Below are 23,789 nucleotides of genomic sequence, written 5' to 3'. Positions count from 1 at the left end.
CCCACTACTACTACAACCTCAACATCGACAGCTCCACCTACAACAAAATCAACAACTCAGACTCCCAGCTCTAGTACGACTCCAACCACTACTCCTACATCAACCTCAACAGGAGTAACACCTACCCAATGCAGTGGTGAAGAAAAATGTGTGTGGTCAGACTGGATCAACCTTGGTCAGCCAACGACTGGCTCTGAAGGTGGAGATAATGAATCCATAAAGAACATCATTTCTGCTGGTTATCACATTTGCTCAGCTCCAGAGGCAGTTGAATGTAGAGCAAAACAATACCCTGGACTTCAGATCTCTCAGCTTGGCCAAGACGTGACTTGCAACCCATCCGTTGGACTGATTTGTCAAAACAATAAGCAAGGTCTTCAGCAAAAGTGCTTTGATTACGAGATTCGAGTGAAATGTTGTCAATGTGGAACCACAACACACATCCCAACCACCACCACATCAACGACAGGTCCTCACATCACTACTCCTACACCCACTACTACAACCTCAACGTCAACAGTTCCATCTACAACAAAAACAACAACTCTGCCTCCCACCACTACTATTATTCCTACAACTCCTTTTTTTGTAATAACTGGTGAAACAGCGAAACCATCGATTCCAGTCACACTACACCATGATTGTTCTTCTTGCTATTTCAATCATACTGATTTCCTCATTGGTAAGTTTTACTTTTCACCTTTCCAAGTTTTAAACCTTTTGTACTATTAGTTCAGCTGTTAGTGATGTTCAATTTGTATGTCATTTTACATGTTAAGTTGGAAAACTTGCTTAATGATTACACCTCAAATTACTTTCAGGCTCAATTGTTTATAATGTCTCTGACCATGATGGATGGTGCTACATTGGTCTCTGCAACAAGACTTGTGAAATAGAAACACATTTGACCAGCTGTGGTACATCAACTACCCCAGTTACTCCTACTTCACCAACCACTTCACAGCCCCCAACAACAACAGTTCCACATGTAACATATCCATCTGAGAAGAACTGTGACCATGACCATCCTCCAAGACAGGTTTTACTCTGCTATAGATAATAACTTTTGTTCCATAGGAATTATTATTTACAAAGGGATGATTACATTACAAAAAAATAATCTAATGATTTTATGGACATTTCATGTAGGCCTAATATATTTCTGTGTTTGTAGAATGGTGACAGCTGGAAACATAACCAATGCACCAACGGAACATGCGCCAACGGGAAAGTTATTTATGAGCATGTACATTGTGAGACTCCGAAGCCTATAGCATGTGAAAATAACTATCCTCCAATCCAAGTGTATGACGAATCTGGATGCTGTTTCCACTATGAGTGTCAATGTAAGTTTACCACCTCCGACCCCAAAAATAGATATGTTTATTCTTTGTGTCACAAAATCCACTTTAGCCATTGATTTTAGTTCAAAATTATTCTTACTATTTGACTTGTTTAGGTTTATCTAATAGTTACCAGCAGTAAATGTATATGAATGTCTAACATTGGAAAACGTTCAGCACAGCACCATTAATTTAGCATAAAACATTCCACATCCGTGTCCTTTTAAATGCTAATCATTCTCTTCTTACTAAGGTATCTGCTATGGTTGGGGAGACCCTCACTATGTCACCTTTGATGGAACATACTATGGCTTCCAAGGAAATTGTTCGTACGTCTTGGTCAAAGAAATCCTGCCAAAGTACAACTTCAGTGTTGTAATCGACAATTACTATTGTGATGCCCCAGATGGACTTTCCTGTCCTCAGTCTCTGACAATTTATTATCAATCTTACAAGATATTCATGACCAAGAAGGACGTTGATGGAGTTTTCACAAGTCTGGTAATTAAAATATCTCAAATACTGTATGTTCAAGAGATTTTCAGTTGTTTTTTCGTTTAAGAGGGATTAGTTTTGGGTTTAGCTTAGATATTGATTAGCTTCCATTTAAGATTGATATACTTCCTTTATGTATTAGATATAGGATACAGTTCTAGAATACTATTGGGTATAAAAATATTGAATTATTGTAAACATTTTGTCCATCTCTTAATATTTTTGTCCTAGATTTATGTAAACCAGAAACGCATCATCCCAGCATATGAGACCAAGGACTTCCGCATCACACACAACGGAATTGAGACCCTTTTAGTCATACCAGCAATTAATGCCAAGGTGTCTTTCACTGGTCTCATGTTTAGCATATACCTGCCCTGGGACAAGTTCAGTGGCAACACTGAGGGACAGTGTGGTGAGTACAGGTGTTTTATGGTCACTTTGTTACGATGATTACCCCATGATGTCTCATTGTCTAACAATGGTTTTCAATCTTATTCAGGTACATGTGACAACAACCGGACAGATGACTGCCGCTTGCCAAATGGGACTATAGATTCATCTTGTCCTGACATGGCACACCAATGGTATGTTGCTGACCACAATAACAGTCAGTGCACACCACCACCAGAGCCGATACCAACACCACCACCAGGCTGTGATCCACCCATTTGTCATCTCATTCAAAGCAAGTAAGTAGCCATTAGTATTTACAGTAAACTAGCTCTTCTGTAGGATCGATAACCTCTCAATCATAATAATCTCAGTGCCAACAGTAACTTGACATACTAAAACACGGCAATCATTTGACAAAGCCTGATGACAAAACAAAGTGAATGATCATATTTAAGTATCTACTCTAACTGAAGCGTGACATCTTTTCTAGGGTCTTTGAGAGTTGCCATAAGATAATCCCCTACGAGCCATTCCTTGTGGCATGTATCTTTGATGCGTGTTATATGGATGATGTTACCATTGGCTGCACCAGCTTGCAGACCTATGCTGATGCATGTGCACAAGCAGGAGTCTGTATTGAGTGGAGAAATTATACAAATGGACAATGTGGTAAGTAGGTCACTCCTCAAGACCATAAAGCTCAGATAGCCTCTCTATGATGTTGCTTATTGGTTATTAACCTTTTTATCTCCCCCGCTACAGACTTCACATGTGAGAAACCCAAGGTTTATAAAGCCTGCGGTCCACAAGTTGAACCAACCTGTAATGCCTGGTATGTATAATGTTGTTGTTCAGTGGATGGGTATAATGATGGGCAAAAGTCTTTCAGCTATTGATTTTTTTTTAAATATCTCTGCAGGTACAATTTCAAATTCATCCAGACTCAAAATGAGTTCAGTGTCATGGGAGATATACAATTGGAGGGATGTTATTGTCCCCCTGGGACCACTCTTATGAGTTCCAGCTCAAACTACTGTATCCCCAGCTGTGGTAAGAATTGTCAAATAACAGCATTGTATAATGAGGGTGTGGTGACTTACTGTATGGTGCTGTGATAGTAGCTACATCCTGCTGACCTTCACTTTGGGAAGCACAAAGTGTTAATTGTTCATTGCTACTGTAGTGGTCTTTTGAAAGCTGGTTCAGCTTTTTGTATAACAAACAAAAAATATCCACAGCATTTTTCACAGATACTTCAATTGTGCGGGTTTTGGTTTATTTTGATTGATATTGATTTCATCAAGTGCTTCCGGTATATAAAATGCATAATCAAAATGAAGTTGTGGAATGTATTTCAATTACTCCGTTTTTGTAATGTATTTTTTTCTCTTTGGTTCATTAGATATTTGCCCATTGCCAAATGGAGAATGGAAAGAGGTAAAATTGTGTTTGAATTTCACTTACAGGTTTAAGCAGGGAAGAGAAACTATTAATTTCTGATATACACATTAACTTAAGGATCGGCGTCCCATCAATGGGACAGTTGTAAATCATGCAGCGCGTTATGTCAAGATCGCAGATTTTAGAGAAACAACAAACGTCGGTAAATATAAGTGTCTTATATCGGCTGAAAGCTTAAATTCCTGTTAATATAACTGCACTGTTCAATTTACAGTAGCTATTACTGCGAAAAAATGCCATGCAATTGTTTGAGGAGAGCTCCTAACAACAAAACAATTTTTTCACTGTGATAGGTTTGATAAATTCACCTCTGAAGGTAAAATGTATACTTATATTCTGAAATCTTGCTCTGATTTACTATCCAAATGGTCCCAGAGATAACATGAAGTGTCATTTTGTTTAATAAAATCCCTTTTCCTATCCTAAAAAGGTCCATATAGCACGCACAATCTATTTTGTATTTCCACTCGTTCAATTTGCAAAGAAAGAATCTGTGAAAATCTCACCTTAAATGTTGTTTCAAAGAGTCAAATCACGTTCGTATGTATTCAGAGATCCGAGAAGGTAACAAGACTTCACTATATCATTAGGGGTGTAGTATATCCTATAGAACACCATATTTGGTCAGAGAGCGACGCCTTCATGGCACGCCGATGACTCGGGCGGCCATCACTTGAACAATTGTATCTTTGTCAAATAAGCACCAATCGGGGTCAAACAAAGCTAGCTAGATAGCCAATGAGCTGGGCTTAACGGGAGTATCCGGAAACCATGTATATGTCTTAAACTGTAGCTACTAACCTTGCACGACAGCATGCCTTTTTCATTTTTGACAAACATTTCCACAAACTTCAAAGTGTTTCCGTTCAAATGGTACCAAGAATATGCATATCCTTGCTTCAGTGACTGAGCTACAGGCAGTTAGATTTGAGTATGTAATATAGACGAAAATTGAAAAAAAAATGTCATGTAGCTTGTATTTCACTTTTGGCAATCATGTAAAGTAATGTATGCAATAATAATAATTATTATAATAATAATGTATTACAATTCTATAGTGCTTTCATAAAACCTCAAAGCGCTTCAGTAATTACTAATTCCACACACTGAATGATTGAACTTTGTACTGGTAGTGTCCATACAAACCTTAGTGTACTTAAATTGTTCCTCATTGCAGGCTAATGAGACCTGGGTGAGCAACTGCCAGGAGTGTGTGTGTGACCCGTACAGTCTGGAAATCCAGTGCCAGCCTATGGCATGCCAACATCAGCCTCCTCTCACCTGTGATCAGGAGGGCCAAGTTAAGGTCGTAGAAACAGTTGACTGTTGTCAAAAGGACAAATGCGGTGAGTGACTTGTTTGGATAATGTGCTTTATATGTGGGCTTTTTAACATCTCGGTTAAAACGTTAACATTTTCGGTGATTACCTAATATATCCAACCACTGTGGCCATTCGCAAAGTTTTTAAAACAATCGTTTTTTCTTTCCAAACAGAGTGTGATGTCACACGATGCTCTACTTCCAAGATAACTTGCCCAGTCGGATTCGAGACAGAGGCAACTATGGGAGTCTGCTGCCTAACTTATCAATGTGGTGAGTTTGCGTCTGCATGTGTTTGAGTGTGCGTGTACAGTATTTGTGCATATCCTAGAAATCCCAACATGTTAGTTGCAGTATTGAATGATTATCCATGTTCTTGTGGCTTCTGTGGCTCAGTTGGTAGAGCATGGCGCTTGTAACGCCAGGGTAGTGGGTTCGATTCCCGGGACCACCCATACATAGAATGTATGCACACATGACTGTAAGTCGCTTTGGATAAAAGCGTCAGCTAAATGGCATATATTATTTATTATTATTATTCTTTGCCCCACAGTGCCAAAGGATGTCTGTGTGTTTAACAACACTGAATATCAGGTGAGAATGCATTCTATGCTATTTTCATTTTGGCCAGTCCCACCACTTCTAAATTATCAACTTAATAAAAGAGTACAACGTTATTTTTACTTGCATACATAAATTAAAAAACAAGTTAAACTATGCAAATTCTTCCTTTAAGCAATTTGAGGCCTCTATCAGGGTGCCAACAATGTTTTTTAGTCAATCCATTTATGAGATTAGATAGGACAAAAAAGTGTCTCAATTCATAGACTTTCGATAGAAATATTATATTTTCTCATTCCAGCCTGGTGCCAATGTTCCTGGGGACAAGTGTAAGAATTGTGTGTGTGGTGACAGTGTAGATGCCCAAAGCCATCTACATATCATTGAGTGTCATCCTACTGAATGTGACACTCACTGCCAGCAGGTAAGTGATCTCCATTGAAACATTGACACCCTTTGGCCTCATTATGTAATTCAACATACTTAGTGTAATGTGAGTTCTTATCCATGTCATAATATTATAATAACACTGATTCCTCTGTGTCCACTATTGGACTACTTCTGGATAAGTGTAATTACTAGTGAGTTACAAGGATCACACATTGGTATAAGAGAGATCATGTGCACATCATATCAAGGTTTTCTCCTCTCTGGTCTGTCTTCTTCCTTTCAGGGCTATGATTATCAAGCCGTTCCTGGGCAGTGTTGTGGGAAGTGTGTACAGACAAGCTGTGTGGTTATGCTGCCAGATAACACCACACACACTATTCAGGTAAAATAGCATCAAGATGCATTATTTATCTCTCACAGATTCTCAAATTGTATTTTTTATTTTTTTTTACAATTCGTAAAACATATCAGTCCTATTTCAGTTGATTATTTAAGAACATCAATATGTAATTTTACTATAGCCATAAAGTTTTATGCAAAATATCTTAACAATGACATACAGTACATCGTATATAATTTGAAGAATCTCCTGTTGATATCTTTCATATTCGCACCTCTACAGCCTGGTTCCGTCTGGATACCATCGGGAGACAAGTGTCTGAAGTATGAGTGCGTAAAGATTCAGGACCAACTCATCCCAATCGAGGCTAAGACTGTGTGCCCTGTCTTCCACCCAGAAGACTGCGTACCCGTGAGTTACAATAACCATCTGGCAAAAGATCTGTGTCTGGATAACTGGCCCATTTAAAAACAACTGGACAATGTGCAAAATCATATTCGTGAAATAAAGTTTAAACATGCCCAGTCACTCAGACCAAGGCCTGTTGCTTAATATAGTATGCCTACTGTGTATTTATGTGAGGTTATTGACACCTGTTGCTTAAAGTGAACAATACAAGAACACTGCACTGAAAAACATATGGAGACAGTTTGGTAAATGCTGCGTCAGTGACTTAAAAATGTTCTTGTTTTTTCTTCCATTTTCTTGTTTTTAAGGGAACTGAAGTCATTGCTCCCGATGGTTGCTGCCATGTCTGTGAGTGTCTTTTTAACACCATCCTTTTTGATAGACATTTGTAAATCATTCTTGCCCTTTATCAGGCATTGGGGAAAGTGTTTTAGCTATTGCCATGGTCCTCAGGATGATTAACGTTAATTCATTTGAAAATGACACTTTTATGTGCAGGTATTCCAATAACTAAGCCATGCAATGTGACAAAGAGCAAAGTGTACCTGGACAGCAATGGCTGCAAGTCTGCAAACAAGGTGGAAGTGACAACATGCAGTGGATCCTGTGTCACCTACGCCATGTGAGTATTTTGATCATTCCTGAAATATTTCAGGAACACTAACACATTATTCCTCCCAATAAAATAGAATTAGGCTGCCTGTCTAAATGCAATCCACAAATGATATTTTCAGTAATAAATTATGTTACAAAGGGAGCCCAATTCTGATATTTTTCCCAATTATTGGCAAAAGAGCTCATCTGATTGGTCAAAAGATCAGAATTAGGTAGCCTGTGTAAACGCAGCCAATGTTATATAATTACAACTGCTACCATCATTGCTTCCACATAATGACATCGTGTCTCCTTTCTGTTTTCAGGTATTCTCTTGAGGCCAACATGATGGAGCGCTCTTGTACCTGCTGTCGGGAAGAATCCACCACCAAGAAGGAAGTGGAGATGATCTGCCCAGACGGTTCAAAGTTCAACCACTCCTACATCCACATCAATAAATGTGGCTGCCAGAGGACAGAGTGCGTGACCCCGGAGGAAACCCAGGTCACAAGGTCACGACGCAGGAGAAGATGAATGACTCTCCACTACCATCCCTTTACTGCTTAGATTAGTTCTCTATTTATGTTCAACTTGTTCATGTTCCTGCAAAGTAATCTGCTAAACATAGGAGAAATTGTTTCAGCTTCGTATTCATTTTTTATTTTATTTTTGCCAAAATAAAGTTGGCAATAGGCTGTGCATATATACCACAATCTTGTTTTCATTCCTTTTTGATACTCCATTGAGAAATATTTGATTTCAGACACCCAGTTCAACAATGGCCTATCCTTTTCCAGACAAACAACCACAATTCAAAGTTTCAAACACTTTTTTTTATTTGGAGATGGTGTTAGGTTAGAGAAACGGATCAGTAATCAGAAGGTTGCTGGTTTCAGATCCCTGGCACCACTTCCTACTGTTGTTCTTGAGCAACACACTTAGTTAACCTCTACATATCTCCAGGGGCAGCACTGAGGCTGACACTGTGCTCCTCCCTATACAGTACTAAAGACACATTTTCCACTTTGATGGACAAATAAAGTAATCAAATATTTGTCCTAACTCATCTATCATATTAAATAAATCATTGTCCTTTGGTTTCACCGAAAACAAAAAACAGATAATTTCATTTTAACTGTACCAGGTGTACAAAATGTACAAAATGCAAAGGGAAATACATGGGCCATGTGTGATTATATAAAACAAATGGAAATACATAGGGCCAAATGGAAATACATAGGGCTAAATGATTATATAAAACAAATGGAAATACATGGGGCATGTGTGATTATATAAAACAAATGGAAATACATGGGGCTATATGTGATTATATAAAACAAAGTGAAATACATGGGGCTATATGTGATTATATAAAACAAATGGAAATACATGGGCCATGTGTGATTATATAAAACAAATGGAAATACATGGGCATGTGTGATTATATCAATTATATTATATATTTCACCTTTATTTAACCAGGTAGTTCTCATTTACAACTGTGAACTGGCCAAGATAAAGCAAAGCAGTGCGACACAAACAACAACGCAAAGTTACACATGGAATAAACAAATGTACAGTCAATAACACAATAGAAAAGTCTATATATAGTGTGTGCAAATAAAGTGAGATTACGGAGGTAAGGCAATAAATAGGCCATAGCGGCGAAATAATTACAATTTAGCAATTAACCACAAGTGTTAGATGTGCAGTAGATTAATGTGCAAGTAGAGATATTGGGGTGCAAAGGGGAAGAAAATAAACAACATGGGGATGAGGAAGTTGGATGGGCTATTTACATATGGGCTATGTACAGGTGCAATGATCTGTAAGCTGCTCTGACAACTGATGCTTAAAGTTAGTGAAGAAGATATGAGTCTCCATCTTCAGTGACCCAGTCATTGGCAGTAGAGAATTGGAAGGAATGGCGGCCAAAGGAGAATTTGGCTTTGGGGGTGACCAGTGAAATATGGGTGGGTGCTGCGATGGTGACCTGTGAGCTGAGATAAGGCGAGGCTTTACCTAGCAAGGACTTATAGATGACCTGGAGCCAGTGGGTTTGGTGATGAATTTGAAGCGAGGGCCAGCCAACGAGAGGGATACAGGTCGCAGTGGTGGGTAATAAATGGGGCTTTGGTGACAAAACTGATGGCACTGTGATAGACTGCATCCAATATGCTGAGTAGAGTGTTGGAGGCTATTTTGTAAATGACATCGCCGAAGTCAAGGATCGGTAGGATAGTCTGTTTTACGAGGCTATGTTTGGCAGCATGAGTGAAGGATGCTTTGTTGAGAAATAGGAAGCTGATTCCAGATTTAATTTTGGATTGGAGATGCTTAATGTGAGTCTGGAAGGAGAATTTACAATCTAACCAGACAACTAGGTATTTGTAATTGTCCACATATTCTAAGTCAGAACCGTCCAGAGTAGTGATGCTAGACTGGCAGGCAGGTGCGGGAAGCGATTGGTTGAAAGAATGCATTTAGTTTTGCTTGCATTTAAGAGCAGTTGGAGGCCACGGAAGGAGTGTTGAATGGCATTTTATCTTTTTTTTTTTAGGTTTGTTTACACAGTGTCCAAAGAAGGGCCAGAAGTATACAGAATGGTGTCGTCTGTGTAGAGGTGGAGCAGAGAATCATCAGCAAAAAGAGCGACATCATTGATGTATACAGAAAAAGAGTCGGCCCGAGAGTTGAACACAGTGTTATCTCCATAGTGCCTGCCAGAGGTCTGGACAACAGGCCCTTCGATTTGACACACTGAACTCTATCTGAGAAGAAGTTGGTGAACCAGGACAGAGGCAGTCATTTGAGAAACCAAGGCTGTTGAGTTTGCCGATAAGAATGCGGTGATTGACAGAGTAGAACGCCAGGTCAATAAATACGGCTGCAAAGTATTGTCTTTTATCGATGGCAGTTATGATATCATTTAGGACCTTGAGCGTAGCTGAGGTGCAACGCGGCCTTGCCAATATTTAGGGATCCCAGAGAACGAAAGAGGGTTGAACAGGCTAGTAATAGGGGTTGCAACAATTGAGGCAGACAATTTTTAGAAAAGAGGGTCCAGATTGTCTAGCCTAGCTGATTTGTAGGGGTCAGATTTTGCAGCTCTTCAGAACATCAGTTATCTGGATTTGGGTGAAGGAGAAGTGGGGGAGGCTTGGGCAAGTTGCTGTAGGGGTGCAGAGTTGTTGGCAGGGGTAGGGGTAGCCAGGTGGAAAGCTCTGGCCAGCCGTAAAAAATGCTTATTGAAATTCTCAATTATCGTAGATTTATTGGTGGTGACAGTGTTTCCTAGCCTCAGAGCAGTGGGCAGCTGGGAGGAAAAAGCTCTTATTCTCCATGGACTTTACAGTGTCCCAGAACTGTTTGGAGCTGGATGAGAATTCTAGCCTTTGCTTTCCTAACTGCCTGTGTATATATTCCAACTTCCCTGAAAAAATGCATAAAATCACATTTGATGCTAATGCATGAATGTTTTTGTTATGGTCAAAGGCAGTCAGGTCTGGTGAACCAAACAAGCTAATCTGTTCCTGTTTTTTTAATGAATGGGGCATGCTTATTTAAGATGGTGAGGAAAGCACTTTTAAAGAATAACGGCATGGGTCAATATCCTTCCAGGATATCCGGGCCAGGTCGATTCAAAGGCCTGCTCGCTGAAGTGTTTAAGGGATTTTTGACACCGTGATGAGGGGTGGTCGTTTGACGGCATACCCATTACGGACAGGGGCAATGATCTTGCGTGATCCCCAGATCCTGGTTGAAGACAGCAGAGGTGTACTATGAGGTTTGAGGTTATACCTGGTAGGTTCCATGATCATTTGTGTGAGATTGAGGGCATCTATCTTAGATTGTAGGACTGCTGGGGTGTTAAGCCTATCCCAGTTTTGTGGATCAATATACTCATTCAAATCAAAACTAATATTGCATAAAGAGCACTCTGCCTGCTTTATAGCATGATCATGTTATACTGACTTGTCTACATACTGGCAACAAGTGTTGGTGTCAAACAGGGACATTTTGCTGACAGATTTTGGTTAGTTGAGGCTTCAATGGCTCTTTAAAATGAAAATACTCTTACAGGTTTCTTGAAACCCCTTACCTGAAATCAGAATGATGGTAATGGAATAATGGGCCCTTCATTAGACCACCACAGTCAAAGCACTTGACAAACATAAAATCCTATTTCAATCAAAGTCAGTGTAGTGCCAATTGCTATGTACAGGACTGTACAGATATTTAGAAGATTATGCCTTGAGGTGCCACAGTGGATTAGATATGCATTTAAATTGTAATTAGATCAACAACTGTATTGACTCTGAATTAACATTGAAAGTCCCACCTAAGAAGCTAAACAACATTGTGTGCTCCACACTGGACAGTTAATTATGATTAATTTCTCCCACTCTATTCAACATGTTTTAATATTACACTTACATTTACATAAAGGTTCCTGTTTCAACCTACCTCAATCTAACCTTTAGTTACACTTAACATTAAGCTGTCACCCATAAATCATCACAGTTTGTTTGAGTTATTCAGTGTGCTCATCAGCTTGCTCTGTATGATATTACTTCTGTATGCTGAATTGAGTTTACTCTCAACCTCAGTCTATTTACCCAGAGCTTGTGTAGTAATGGTTCTATACAAAAAACAAGTGTAGCTATGACGATAGAGCAGCCAAATACACAACCAGAGCTGCTAAAATCATCAAGCATTGTTTAAGTCTTTGGGTAAGGTGGAGCCGCACACAGCCTCTGGCAAGACCTAGGTGGAGATGCGTGGGGAAGGGTGGAGAGGCTATTCAGTCAACGAAGGCTTTGTTAAGAAAGAAACCACCTGGGGTGTAGACACAAGGGCATATGACATAGCCTAGGCAGTGTGAAAGACATTGAAAGGTTGGGCCAATTATCAGGCATAAATCAGTCAATAGCATTTTGGAAGAGCGCCTAGGTGCGGTAGTGAGGTTTGAGCTCTGTATGAATTCCAGACTGACCACTATGAATATTCCATTGTCAATGTAAAGATGGGTCAGATACAAAAAGTACTAACCTACAAACCTTTTACAGATTCTTCCCTTTAGCAGATGAATGTAGACATGATCATATACAGATATAATCGGCTCTGTCACACTTTTTTATCATCCATTGCTGACAGAGCCTGGTCGGCTCTGTCAGCAATGGATGATAAAAGTTAGATGATTGACTTAATAAAAGAGGCAATTTTTCAGCAAATGTTGATCACCTGACGGTACAATATTTAATGTCATGTGTTACATTCATGGCAGGAAAACCACTAAAACCAATCAGGATTTGGCTTGACCGAACTCCCAAATGAAGGAAACACCAACATAAAGTGTCTGAATAGGGCGTTGGGCCACCATGAGGTGCTATATAAGCTTCAATGCACCTCAGCATAAATTCTACAAGTGTCTGGTGGTACTCCATTGGAGGGATGACAAATTCCATAATTTGTGGTTTTGTTGATGACGGTGAAAAACACTGTCTCAGGCTCCAGAATATCCCATAGGTGTTCAATTGTGTTGAGATCTGGTGACTGAAACACACAAACACAGACCATACACGCAATCTAAACATGATGGAATGTTAATTGCTTAATTAACTCAGGATCCACATCTGTGTGGAAGCACCTGCTTTCAATTTGCACCCTCATTTATTCAAGTGATTTCTTTATTTTGGCAGTTACATGTACATCGGTTGTAAAATAAATTATTATCAAAGTAAAATGAAATGTAGAAAGGCATGCCGGTATATCAAACTTGTTTAAATGGGATTGTGCAAGTTCTCCCACTTAAAAAAAAGATGAGAGAGGCCTGTAATTTTCATCATAGGTACACTTCAACTATGACAGACAAAATGAGAAAAGAAATCCAGAAAATCACATTGTAGGATTTTTATGAATTTATTTGCAAATTATGGTGGAAAATAAGTGTTTGGTCACCTACAAACAAGCAAGATTTCTGGCTCTCACAGACCTGTAACTTCTTCTTTAAGAGGCTCCTCTGTCCTCCACTCGTTACCTGTATTAATGGCACCTGTTTGAACTTGTTATCAGTATAAAATACACCTGTCCACAACCTCAAACAGTCACACTCCAAAATCCACTATGGCCAAGACCAAAGCGGTGTCAAAGGACACCAGAAACAAAATTGTAGACCTGCCAGGCTGGGAAGACTGAATCTGCAATAGGTAAGCAGCTTGGTTTGAAGAAATCAACTGTGGGAGCAATTATTAGGAAATGGAAGACATACAAGACCACTGATAATCTCCCTCGATCTGGGGCTCCACGCAAGATCTCACCCTGTGGGGTCAAAATGATCACAAGAACGGTGGGCAAAAATCCCAGAACCACACGGGGGGACCTAGTGAATGACCTGCAGAGAGCTGGGACAAAAGTAACAAAGCCTACCATCAGTAACACACTACTCCCCCAGGGACTCAAATCCTGCAGTGCCAGATGTGTCCCCTTCTTAAGCCAGTACATGTCCAGGCCCGTCTGAAGTTTGCTAGAGAACAATTGGATGATCCAGAAGAAGATTGTCATATGGTCAGATGAAACCAAAATATAACTTTTTGGTAAAAACTCAACTCGTCGTGTTTGGAGGACAAAGAATGCAGAGTTGCATCCAAAGAACACCATACCTACTGTGAAGCATGGGGTGGAAACATCATGATTTGGGGCTGTTTTTCTGCAAAGGGACCAGGACGACTGATCTGTGTAAAGGAAAGAATGAATGGGGCCATGTATCGTGAGATTTTTGAGTGAAAACCTCCTTCCATCAGCAAGGGCATTGAAGATGAAATGACACTGCCCGGGCAATGAAGGAGTGGCCGTAAGAAGCATTTCAAGGTCCTGGAGTGGCCTAGCCAGTCTCAGATCTCAACCCCATAGAAAATCTTTGGAGGGAGTTGAAAGTCCGTGTTGCCCAGCAACAGCCCCAAAACTGAAGACTTACAGAAAATGTTTGACCTCTGTCATTGCCAACAAAGGGTATATAACAAAGTATTGAGATAAACTTTTGTAATTGACCAAATACTTATTTTCCACCATAATTTGCAAATAAATTCATTAAAAATCCTACAATGTGATTTTCTGGATTTGTTTTTGTAATTTTTGTGTGTCATAGTTGAAGTAGACCTATGATGAAATTACAGGCCTCTCATCTTTTTTAAGCGGGAGAATTTGCACAATTGGTGGCGGACTAAATACTTTTGCCCCAATGTATGCTATGAAACATTAAAAAATGCTAATATTTTACTGAAGCTAAAGTTAATTTTGCAACAGCATGGGCTGTATGTGCTATATACAAACTAGTTATCCTGTTGAGTTTAAAAACACCCCCAAAACTAATAGGTTTGATACTGTTGATAGACTTAGTGGCCATATGAGAAGCTGAAGTGATTATTAACGTTATAATAGTTGTGAAATAATACTTACAATAGTTGTGCAAAATTTCACATTAGTGTGTTAAAACAAATGTAAAATTATTTTCAATTATGTTTTTATTATTTTTATCAGGATGCAGTTCCTGGATCAGCATGGTGAGTCACACTGGCCTATGAATACTAACTATGCATACAATTAGCCTGATCACTCCTTTAAGCAACAGCAGAGAGATAAATGTTTGCATTTGGACAATGTGTGCTCAAGCTACTGAGCCAATAAAGTGGATTAATGTATTATTAATCCGTTATACGTTGCCAGATTTTGGGATGGCCATGGAGATGGCCATACACCTTTTGTTCTAACAAACCTCACTTCTTATTATGAAGGTATCTGTAATTATACATTAAAATATACATTACATAAAGAAAAAGCATGTATTGTGTTGTGGACACCAGGAGGAGTATCTGCTCCTTTCGTAATAATGGGGATCCTAATACAATACCAAATACCAAAAGCTCAAACCACTGGAGTGAGATGCTGCCTGAGATAGATACTGAATGAGGAAGGGAAAGAAATCACATAAGACTAAGTAAATGATCTTGTGCAATATAGATGTAGAGGAGTATAATAAAGGACATTATGAACCACCTGAGTTTATAATAACAATAGGGGTACACAATGATTCCCAATGATAGAATACTTAATGAACAGCTAAATCTGTATGTAAATGCTCATGCTTAACGTACTGTTGATGTACTTAAAAACCTCATAAGACAGAACATTGAAGTCTTAAAGTCATGTTTAACCTTGGCCCCCACCTTTGTTTTAACCTTTAGGTCCCTCCTCAAATACAGGTGGTTATAAAGACCAGATCCATCCCTAAGCACCTCTCTCATATCACCTGTGCAGGACCTGTTCACTACCCACAGGATCACCATGGGGACAACCAAGGATACACCGATATGGCTGATATGCCTGGTACTACTGATCAGATCAACACAAACAGGTTGGTAGAATATTCATTCATTTGCCTATATCAGAAACTGTTCTGATTATCACTATAATATAATTATTCTACATTTTTAAAGTCTGACAAATCTGTAAAATCTACATATTATGTCATAAATCAGACTGAATGTTAATTACAAATAGTAAGTATTCAGGACAACACCAAATTATTATGATTATTGATGCTTGGAATGTATGTATGGAAGAATGTCATCGACATGTTAATTCAGCAGGTAGGTTTCAAATCTATAGGTTTCAAATCTGTAACCACAAGTTTAGTTTACAAATATACCCTATCAATATATGATTTGGTGACTTTCAGATTTGATAATATATCTATATATATTTTATGCAAAATCTTATTATCAAAAAAAAATGTATGTATTAGCTACTCATAAATGTACTAACACACAGAACATTAATTAAATGTATTAGAAAAGCATTTTGAAGAATTCGACAGTAGGCATACAGTAGCAGTTGTTACGCAATCAGTAATAACGGTTCTCCTGTTTTCTGCTTTAGGCAGCAAACATATTTACTACGATCATATGATTACATTATTCATCCTATTTCTGTTCCTTATACACATTTGTTTATGAGATTGTTTCCATCTAAATTTGAAAATGTTACACGTGGTGAAAAATGTGTAAACTTATAGAAATTGTTATCATTAGTGATTGTTATCATGAGTGGTTGTAGCATAGTTTGTAGTGTTATAAATACATAAAAGCACTCCCCACACTGGGTGTGTGTTTGTACTTTTGAAAAAAAACGTTTGATCTGGAACGAAAACAAGAACAGAATACAAACTCAAATGTATATCATTAAAATAACAGTTGTCGTAAGTCTGATGTCTGATATTACTCAAATAACAGGACAGGAAACTGACAGGATACTGACAGAAAACATCTGATGCCTACATATGTAAAATAGGAACTGAACAGTCATCAGAATTCAATATGTTTAGTTTACAAAGCAGATGACATGATTATGGAATCTTTAGGTCGGTTTTATTTGTTGGATGACCTGCAGGGCTGAGCTTTCCAAAAGCTTGGACCACACCTATGCGATTCAAAGAACATCAAAGTACTGTAGTTCAGGCACAGAATACTCCGCTAACGCAGGAACATTCCCTTTAGAATTAAATTGCATGATAGCGCTGAACTTTGCCAATACGGTTTGAATTGAGCCTTGGGTTCGCTGTAAATATTGAATGGGTCACATAATGCCTCAAATGCTCCTTGGTCTGGACATACTGCTGTGTAAATCAAATACACTTCTAAAAAAGCGCAGTGCAACAATCTGCAATGATTGAATTCCATCCGTAATGTACATATAATATTGTAAAATACTCATGCATTGCTTTTATTTCAGTGAACCCCACCACAAGTGTAACAATCATCCCGACTATGATCACGACTATACCCACACTTTCAGGTAAATGACTGACAGAATGCACACCAAATAAATGACTGGGTATCCATCAATAAGCTAAGAAGGAACTGACATTTTGTATTCCTTTGTCCTCAGGAATGAATGCCTCACACAATGACCAGGTCTGCAGCACATGGGGTAACTATCACTTCAAGACCTTCGACGGGGACTTTTTCCAGCTCCCCTCCACCTGCAACCATGTTGTGACCTCACTGTGTAAGAGCAGTTATGAGGCTTTCAACATCCAGATGAGGCGGCAGGTGGTGGACAACCAGCCCACCATTAGCAAGATCACCATGAAGCTGGATGGTGTAGTGGTGGAGCTTTCCAAGGGTGTTGTTGTGGTCAATGGGCAGACGTGAGTTTCACTGTCATTTGACTTATACGCCATTCTGCAAGCACCTCTCTTGAGGATTTGATGTGCTACATTCTGGAGTTGAATAAAAATGACAATCATAACGATGACCTTTAACTATCTTCTTCCTCCTGAAGGGTGACCCTGCCGGTTAGCTTGTCTGGAGTCAGCATCATGAAGACTACTTCCAATGTGAAGGTCGTAGCCAAACTGGGGCTGGTTGCTGTTTGGAACAAGGATGATTCCCTAATGGTAAAATACCTGCTTTTCTTTGTCCTCTTCAATGGTTGATTAGTTAATAATACTACATTTTTCTTCAGATTATCATTGGCAATGATCAGCAGTTAATCGTGAGTGAGAGACACCTGCGTATTTTTGGCTGCACCTTCTCATGTTGGTTGAATCACTGTCTACTCACCTCGAGATATGTTAACATTGAAAGGCAGAATTACCTGAAGAACGAGGATGAATTTAACAGGATCTGTGAAGATGTATAGGTTATACACACACAGGACAATGTTCCAATGTTTATTTGATGAAGTGTTTGCAAATACTTGTAGATTTGAATGAGATTTTCTGTCACTCCCTAATATAAAGACTAATACAAATAAAGGTTTTAAATGTGGAGGATAGCCAAGCCTTAGAACACGTGAATGGTGCTGAACAGGATGAGATTTTTGTTTTACTAAACACCTTGCGTCTGATCATTCTACAGATTCAAATGAACGAGAAGTACAGAAACCAGACCTGCGGACTGTGTGGTGACTTCAATGAAGTCAAACATACAATGAGTTCATCATCAATGGTAAAATAAAAATCAGACCAAACTATTGAAATGTAACTACATTACATACTGTAGGTGGAAAAGCTAATTATCAATGTTTGTGTTGTTGCAGGTGGGAAACTCTCCAGCTCTGACTATGGAAACCTCTGGAAACTGGATGGTCCTCTGGAAGTCTGTGAGGAGCCTACACTAACTTCTGATGAGTTGTGGAGATGAGGTATTACAATTCAAACCACAGAAGAAGATTACAAAAACAATATTAATAGAAGTTAGAAATGGCAATTATTCCATATGATCCATCAAATGTTTTCTATATGGGAACCTTTATGGTTTGTCTCTATTTGTAGGAATTTTGTCAGCAGTTGTTCTCCAGTGCAGCTTTCAGTAGCTGCACTAATTATTTGGACAAGGACGCCTTCGTCGAGACCTGCCTGGCTGACCTGTGCCACTGTGATAACAGCACCAACTCCTTCTGCCTGTGCAACACCATCTCAGAGTACTCCCGTCAGTGTGTTCATGCAGGGGAAGCCCAAACAATGGAGGACTGAACAGTTCTGCTGTAAGCATGCAGATACTCTTCAACATGACCACCAAACACTTAATGATCATGTTCACAATCTATTTTAAGGAATCTGTTAATCACATTATTTTCTCAGATAAGACATGCCCCGACAACATGGAGTACCAGGAGTGTGGAAGCCCCTGTGTTGACACCTGCTCCAACCCAGAGGCCAGACAGTTGTGTGAAGACCACTGTACAGACGGCTGCTTCTGTCCTCTAGGTAACACATAGGTTCAACTCTGTTGTACAAGTTAACCTTAAGCACATCATGAAAACACCACACTTTTACCCATTCTGCCTTTTATGTCAATGTTTGCAACGTATCTGAATATGGTGACAAAGGAAGAAGTAAATAATACATGTTTTTTTCAGTTACTTCTTGGAGTCAGTGCAGTTTTCTGTGTAAAGTAAACATTAGAGTAACACTCCTTACTGAATGCAGTTATAGCAATCTCTTAAACAGTGAATTTTCTGTCAGGAACTAAAATCTTTCTGAATATTGTCTTACAATTCTGCCTGTTCTCTCACCAAATAGGTACTGTTTTCGATGATGTCAACAACAGTGGCTGTATTCCAGTGAGCCAATGCCTCTGTGTCCACAATGGACAATTATACAAATCTGGAGAATCTTACACCAGCAACTGTAAAGAATGGTATGCTAAGTACATTTAAACATGACATATCCCATGCCTCATTTTCATGAATCATGCCAAATCGTTCCAAACAGATGAGCCTATATAAATATTCCCTTTAGCACCTGTGCTGGTGGTCAGTGGGCCTGCACAGACAAGGACTGTCCTGGGACCTGCTCTGTGGAGGGAGGATCCCACATCAACACCTATGATGGGAAAGCATACACCTTTCACGGGGCTGCTCTTACATTCTGACCAAGGTCAGTGCAACTGGTGCAGTATAGCAAGGCAATATAAACTAGTAGAAAATATTCATAACTTTTCAGTGCAAAGGTGAGGTAAAATAGCTTTTCTTGCCATATGTTGAAAGGTCAAAGGGGTCATTCTTTAAGTGAGTCACTCTCATTTCATGTTTTTGCCTTCAAACTCGTGCTCGTTTTTTCCAGCAATGCAATGGAACTGAATTCACCGTGCTGGGAGACATTGTGAAGTGTGGGTTGACTGACACTGAGACGTGTATGAGGGCTGTTACTTGCCCTCTCCAGCAGATCCACCGTAAGGCAACTCTCCAAATATGTTTCAGAGCAAATAATACAGGGACCTGTCAACTCATTTTCAAACAAAAACACTTCTTTAGGATAATCATACTGGTTTGCAAATAAATGTCCCTCAAATGTTTTGTCTTAACACATAATAACCTTATTTAAAATTGCCTGATTTGGCAAATATTGCTGTGCTGTTTGCAATCTTATAAAGTGCTTATGTATGGAAACAAATGAGAATTTAATGAAATATATTATCTTCTCTAATTCACAGGTGATCCGAGTCCAGTCATGTGGAAGTGTTTTTGTAAATCAGATTCTTTCTCAGCTCCCACTCTATACAGGTGAGATAATCCAAAATGAAACTGTAGTGTGGATCAGTGTATAAACACCATATCATTTATATTCACTAGATGAAGCATTGATGGTTTCCCTCTATTTCTTTCATGTATTGCAGCTGAAGTGACCGTCTTCAAGCCCTCCTCATTCTACATTGTTATCCAGACAACTCTTGGAGTTCAACTTCCAGATCCAGCTTTCACCAGTTATGCAGATCTACATAACTGCCATCTCATCCTACAAAGGAACAACCTGTGGTATGCTTCAGATTCATCCATCAGTTTCATACCTTTTTCTTCAGTATCTCTATTCATAAAAATCTAATACATCATACGGCTTCAACTATTTTTCCACAGGCCTTTGCGGAAACTACAATAATGTTCAGGCAGATGATTTCAGAGTCATCAGTGGATTGGTGGAGGGCACAGCTGTAGCTTTTGCCAACACATGGAAGACCATGTCTAGCTGCCCTGATGTCAAGACTAGCTTTGAAAACCCCTGCAGTTTGAGCATTGAAAATGGTACATATTTATTAAGCCTACACAGATAAATCACTTGTTGAATGATTATAACAAATTTATATGAGATAGTATATGCGTATGTTGAAATTATGATTGTCTTTTTCACAGAGAAATATGCCCAGCACTGGTGTTCCATGTTATCAGATCTAAAGGAGTGTTCTCGCCTTGCCATTCTGAAATAAGACCTGACACCTACAAAACCGTAAGTTAGATAAGAAGGATACAATCACAAAGTAATACCATTAAACTCTTATGCGATGAGGTTTTAGTCCTGAAACACTTTGACTCTTTTTTCCAACAGAATTGCATGTATGACAGCTGTAACTGTGAGAAAAGTGAGGACTGCATGTGTGCTGCCGTCTCCTCTTATGTCACGCTTGTGCTGCCGAGGGTATCAGCTCACTGGCTGGAGAGACACTATCTGCAGTGAGTAGACAATGCGGCATCAATGTGTCATTTTTAATGAGTGCTGCCAAAATTGATTAGAATAGAATGATTTACTGAAACAACAACTGTAGGGTTGAGTTACTAAATACAAATAACATGAGGAAATAACTGCACAAATACAAAGATATAAGGAAAACAAAAATGGTCTTGCTAATACTAATCATATCTAATGACTTTCTCAGATACATTTGCCACTTGCCCCAGTCAAACAGTTTATACCTACAACATGACCAGCTGTGGACGCACCTGCCGCTCCTGAGCATGACAGACCAATCTTGCCAGGTGGGTTGTTCCAGTGGACGGATGTGGCTGTGCAGAGGCACCTATATGGACGAGGCTGGCCAGTGTGTTGCCCCCACCAACTGTCCCTGCTATGACAAGGGCTCGGTGGTCCCTGCAGGAGAGACTATCAGCAGAGACGGTGCCACCTGGTAAGCACCTCCCTCATACGTATAAAGATAGGAGACCAAAATAAATACAAGTACTAATGAAACTTGATGGATATATTTAAAGCTGTGAATTAAATGATGTCATAATGATATTTGCTGTTAATTTGATTATCTAACTATAACTATTAATACTGTAACTATTTAACAGCACTTGCAGACAAAGGACACTGAGTTGCACTGGGAAGCAAGACTATTTAGTAAGTTTTATGTTCTTTGCTTCAATGTGTAGCTATTTATTAAATATATGGCTCAATATTATGTAACCCTTTACATGCATCCTTCACAAAACAGGTACATATGAAATGAACCAAGAGAATTCAAGCAATCCATTTAAGACAATGTGATTAATTATAATGAATGTGGATATTTCTGGATATATGACAATTATATTCTTCTTGTTTAGGGTGAAATTTAAACTCGTATTTTCATATATCCCAGTATGCACCCTACCAATGGTTTTCTTCAACTGCTCAACTGTATGCCTCCAGGAGTGTCAGGTTCAGAGTGTCAGAAGAGCTGCAAAACTCTGGACATGACCTGTGTGAGTCCCTTATTCACTCTAAATGGGATTGTCACATACTGTCACTATTATACAGATTCGTGTTGAATGAACAAAAACCTTGAAAATCGAAATGATGTCAAATAGACCCCCCAGCGCACAAAAACATAGTCCACATCTCTGTCATTTGCCATTACTTATTTATGTACTTTTTTTGTTAAATCCCTTTAGATTAGCACAGAGTGCACATCAGGTTGTATGTGCCCCAACGGACTGGTGTCTGATGGAAACGGAGACTGCATCAAGGAGGAACTTTGTCCTTGTGCTCACAATGGAGCTACTTACCAAGCTGGAGAGACCCTTAAGGTTGACTGTAATACATGGTATGCCTGTTTTGTGTCTTACATCTCATGGGGGAGAAAACATAAAGAACACAGACTTACAAATAATGAAAAACCTGACATTATGTGTGTGTTGTTCACAGTACTTGCAAGGACAGACAATGGCAGTGTACCACAAATCTCTGTGATGGAGTTTGTGCAATCTATGGAGAGGGTCACTATATCACTTTTGATGAGAAAAGGTTCAACTTTAATGGAAACTGTGAATACACTCTCATTCAGGTTTGTGTCTCTTTATTTGGTAGAACTGTATCAGCATTGAAAAGTGTGAATTTGAACCATATTAATAATATTTTTCATTCTTACAGGACTACTGTGGCAATACTAATGGCAGTGGCAGCTTCAGAGTCCTCACTGAGAATGTTCCTTGTGGAACTAAAGGCACCACCTGCTCCAAGACCATCAAGCTCTTCCTGGGGGTAATGAGCAACTTGACTTCACACAATACTGTACATTCCATCCCTCGTGTAAAGAACAATTAACAAATCATCAACCAAACATCAGGTTGAGATCCGATTTCAGACCAAGTTATGTATGAAAACATATTTCTCTTCTTCAGACCAGTGAGCTCATACTGGCAGATGGGGCCGCTCAAGTTGTCAGGAGTACTCCAGAAGAGCAGTTTCCTAAACAGATCAGCCTTCTGGGGAATTATCTGGTCATTGAAGTCAAAAGTGGTCTAATCCTCATGTGGGACAAGAAGACCAGTCTCTTTATCAAGCTTAGCCCACAATACCAGGTACATTAAGATACTCTGATAAAGAACTGAATTCAGTATTCAGTCAAAACTGATATTACCAAGACTTTTGTAGAACCCTGCCAAATCAGTCATTTTAATTCATGATCTATTTTCTTCAGGGGCTGGTGTGTGGTCTGTGTGGAAACTATGATGGCAACGCAAACAATGACTTCACCACTAGAGCCCAAGCGACTGTTGTTGATCCGGTAGAATTTGGAAACAGCTGGAAAGTTTCATCAAGCTGTCCAAGTGTATCTGCTGTAGCGCACCCATGTGCCTCCAACCCGTACAGAGCGTCTTGGGCCCAGAAACAGTGCAGCATCATTAACAGTGATGTTTTCACAGCCTGCCAGAACCAGGT

The 23,789-nt window shown here is 39.3% G+C and overlaps 1 protein-coding gene and 1 pseudogene across 1 annotated transcript in view; both read left to right on the top strand.

Annotated features, from left to right (window-relative positions):
• The window catches only part of LOC118362579 (mucin-5AC-like), a 36,135-nt gene extending 28,113 nt beyond the window's left edge, over positions 1 to 8,022 (top strand). The window contains 19 exon segments of the mRNA XM_052470598.1: positions 32 to 682; positions 822 to 1,039; positions 1,175 to 1,346; positions 1,597 to 1,844; positions 2,070 to 2,253; positions 2,341 to 2,530; positions 2,725 to 2,903; positions 2,997 to 3,066; positions 3,154 to 3,284; positions 3,637 to 3,671; positions 4,873 to 5,041; positions 5,191 to 5,289; positions 5,570 to 5,610; positions 5,879 to 6,001; positions 6,251 to 6,349; positions 6,590 to 6,718; positions 7,024 to 7,063; positions 7,214 to 7,337; positions 7,636 to 8,022. Coding sequence (XP_052326558.1) covers positions 32 to 682; positions 822 to 1,039; positions 1,175 to 1,346; positions 1,597 to 1,844; positions 2,070 to 2,253; positions 2,341 to 2,530; positions 2,725 to 2,903; positions 2,997 to 3,066; positions 3,154 to 3,284; positions 3,637 to 3,671; positions 4,873 to 5,041; positions 5,191 to 5,289; positions 5,570 to 5,610; positions 5,879 to 6,001; positions 6,251 to 6,349; positions 6,590 to 6,718; positions 7,024 to 7,063; positions 7,214 to 7,337; positions 7,636 to 7,843 — 3,110 coding nt within the window. The 3' untranslated portion in view covers positions 7,844 to 8,022.
• Positions 8,023 to 15,687: 7,665 nt separating this feature from the next.
• On the top strand, positions 15,688 to 21,327 carry LOC127909400 (mucin-5AC-like; annotated as a pseudogene).
• Positions 21,328 to 23,789: the final 2,462 nt, after the last annotated feature.

The sequence above is a fragment of the Oncorhynchus keta genome, chromosome 2 (assembly GCF_023373465.1).
Source record: "Oncorhynchus keta strain PuntledgeMale-10-30-2019 chromosome 2, Oket_V2, whole genome shotgun sequence".
Classification (NCBI taxonomy): domain Eukaryota; kingdom Metazoa; phylum Chordata; class Actinopteri; order Salmoniformes; family Salmonidae; genus Oncorhynchus; species Oncorhynchus keta.
This window is presented reverse-complemented; position numbering and strand designations above follow the sequence as displayed.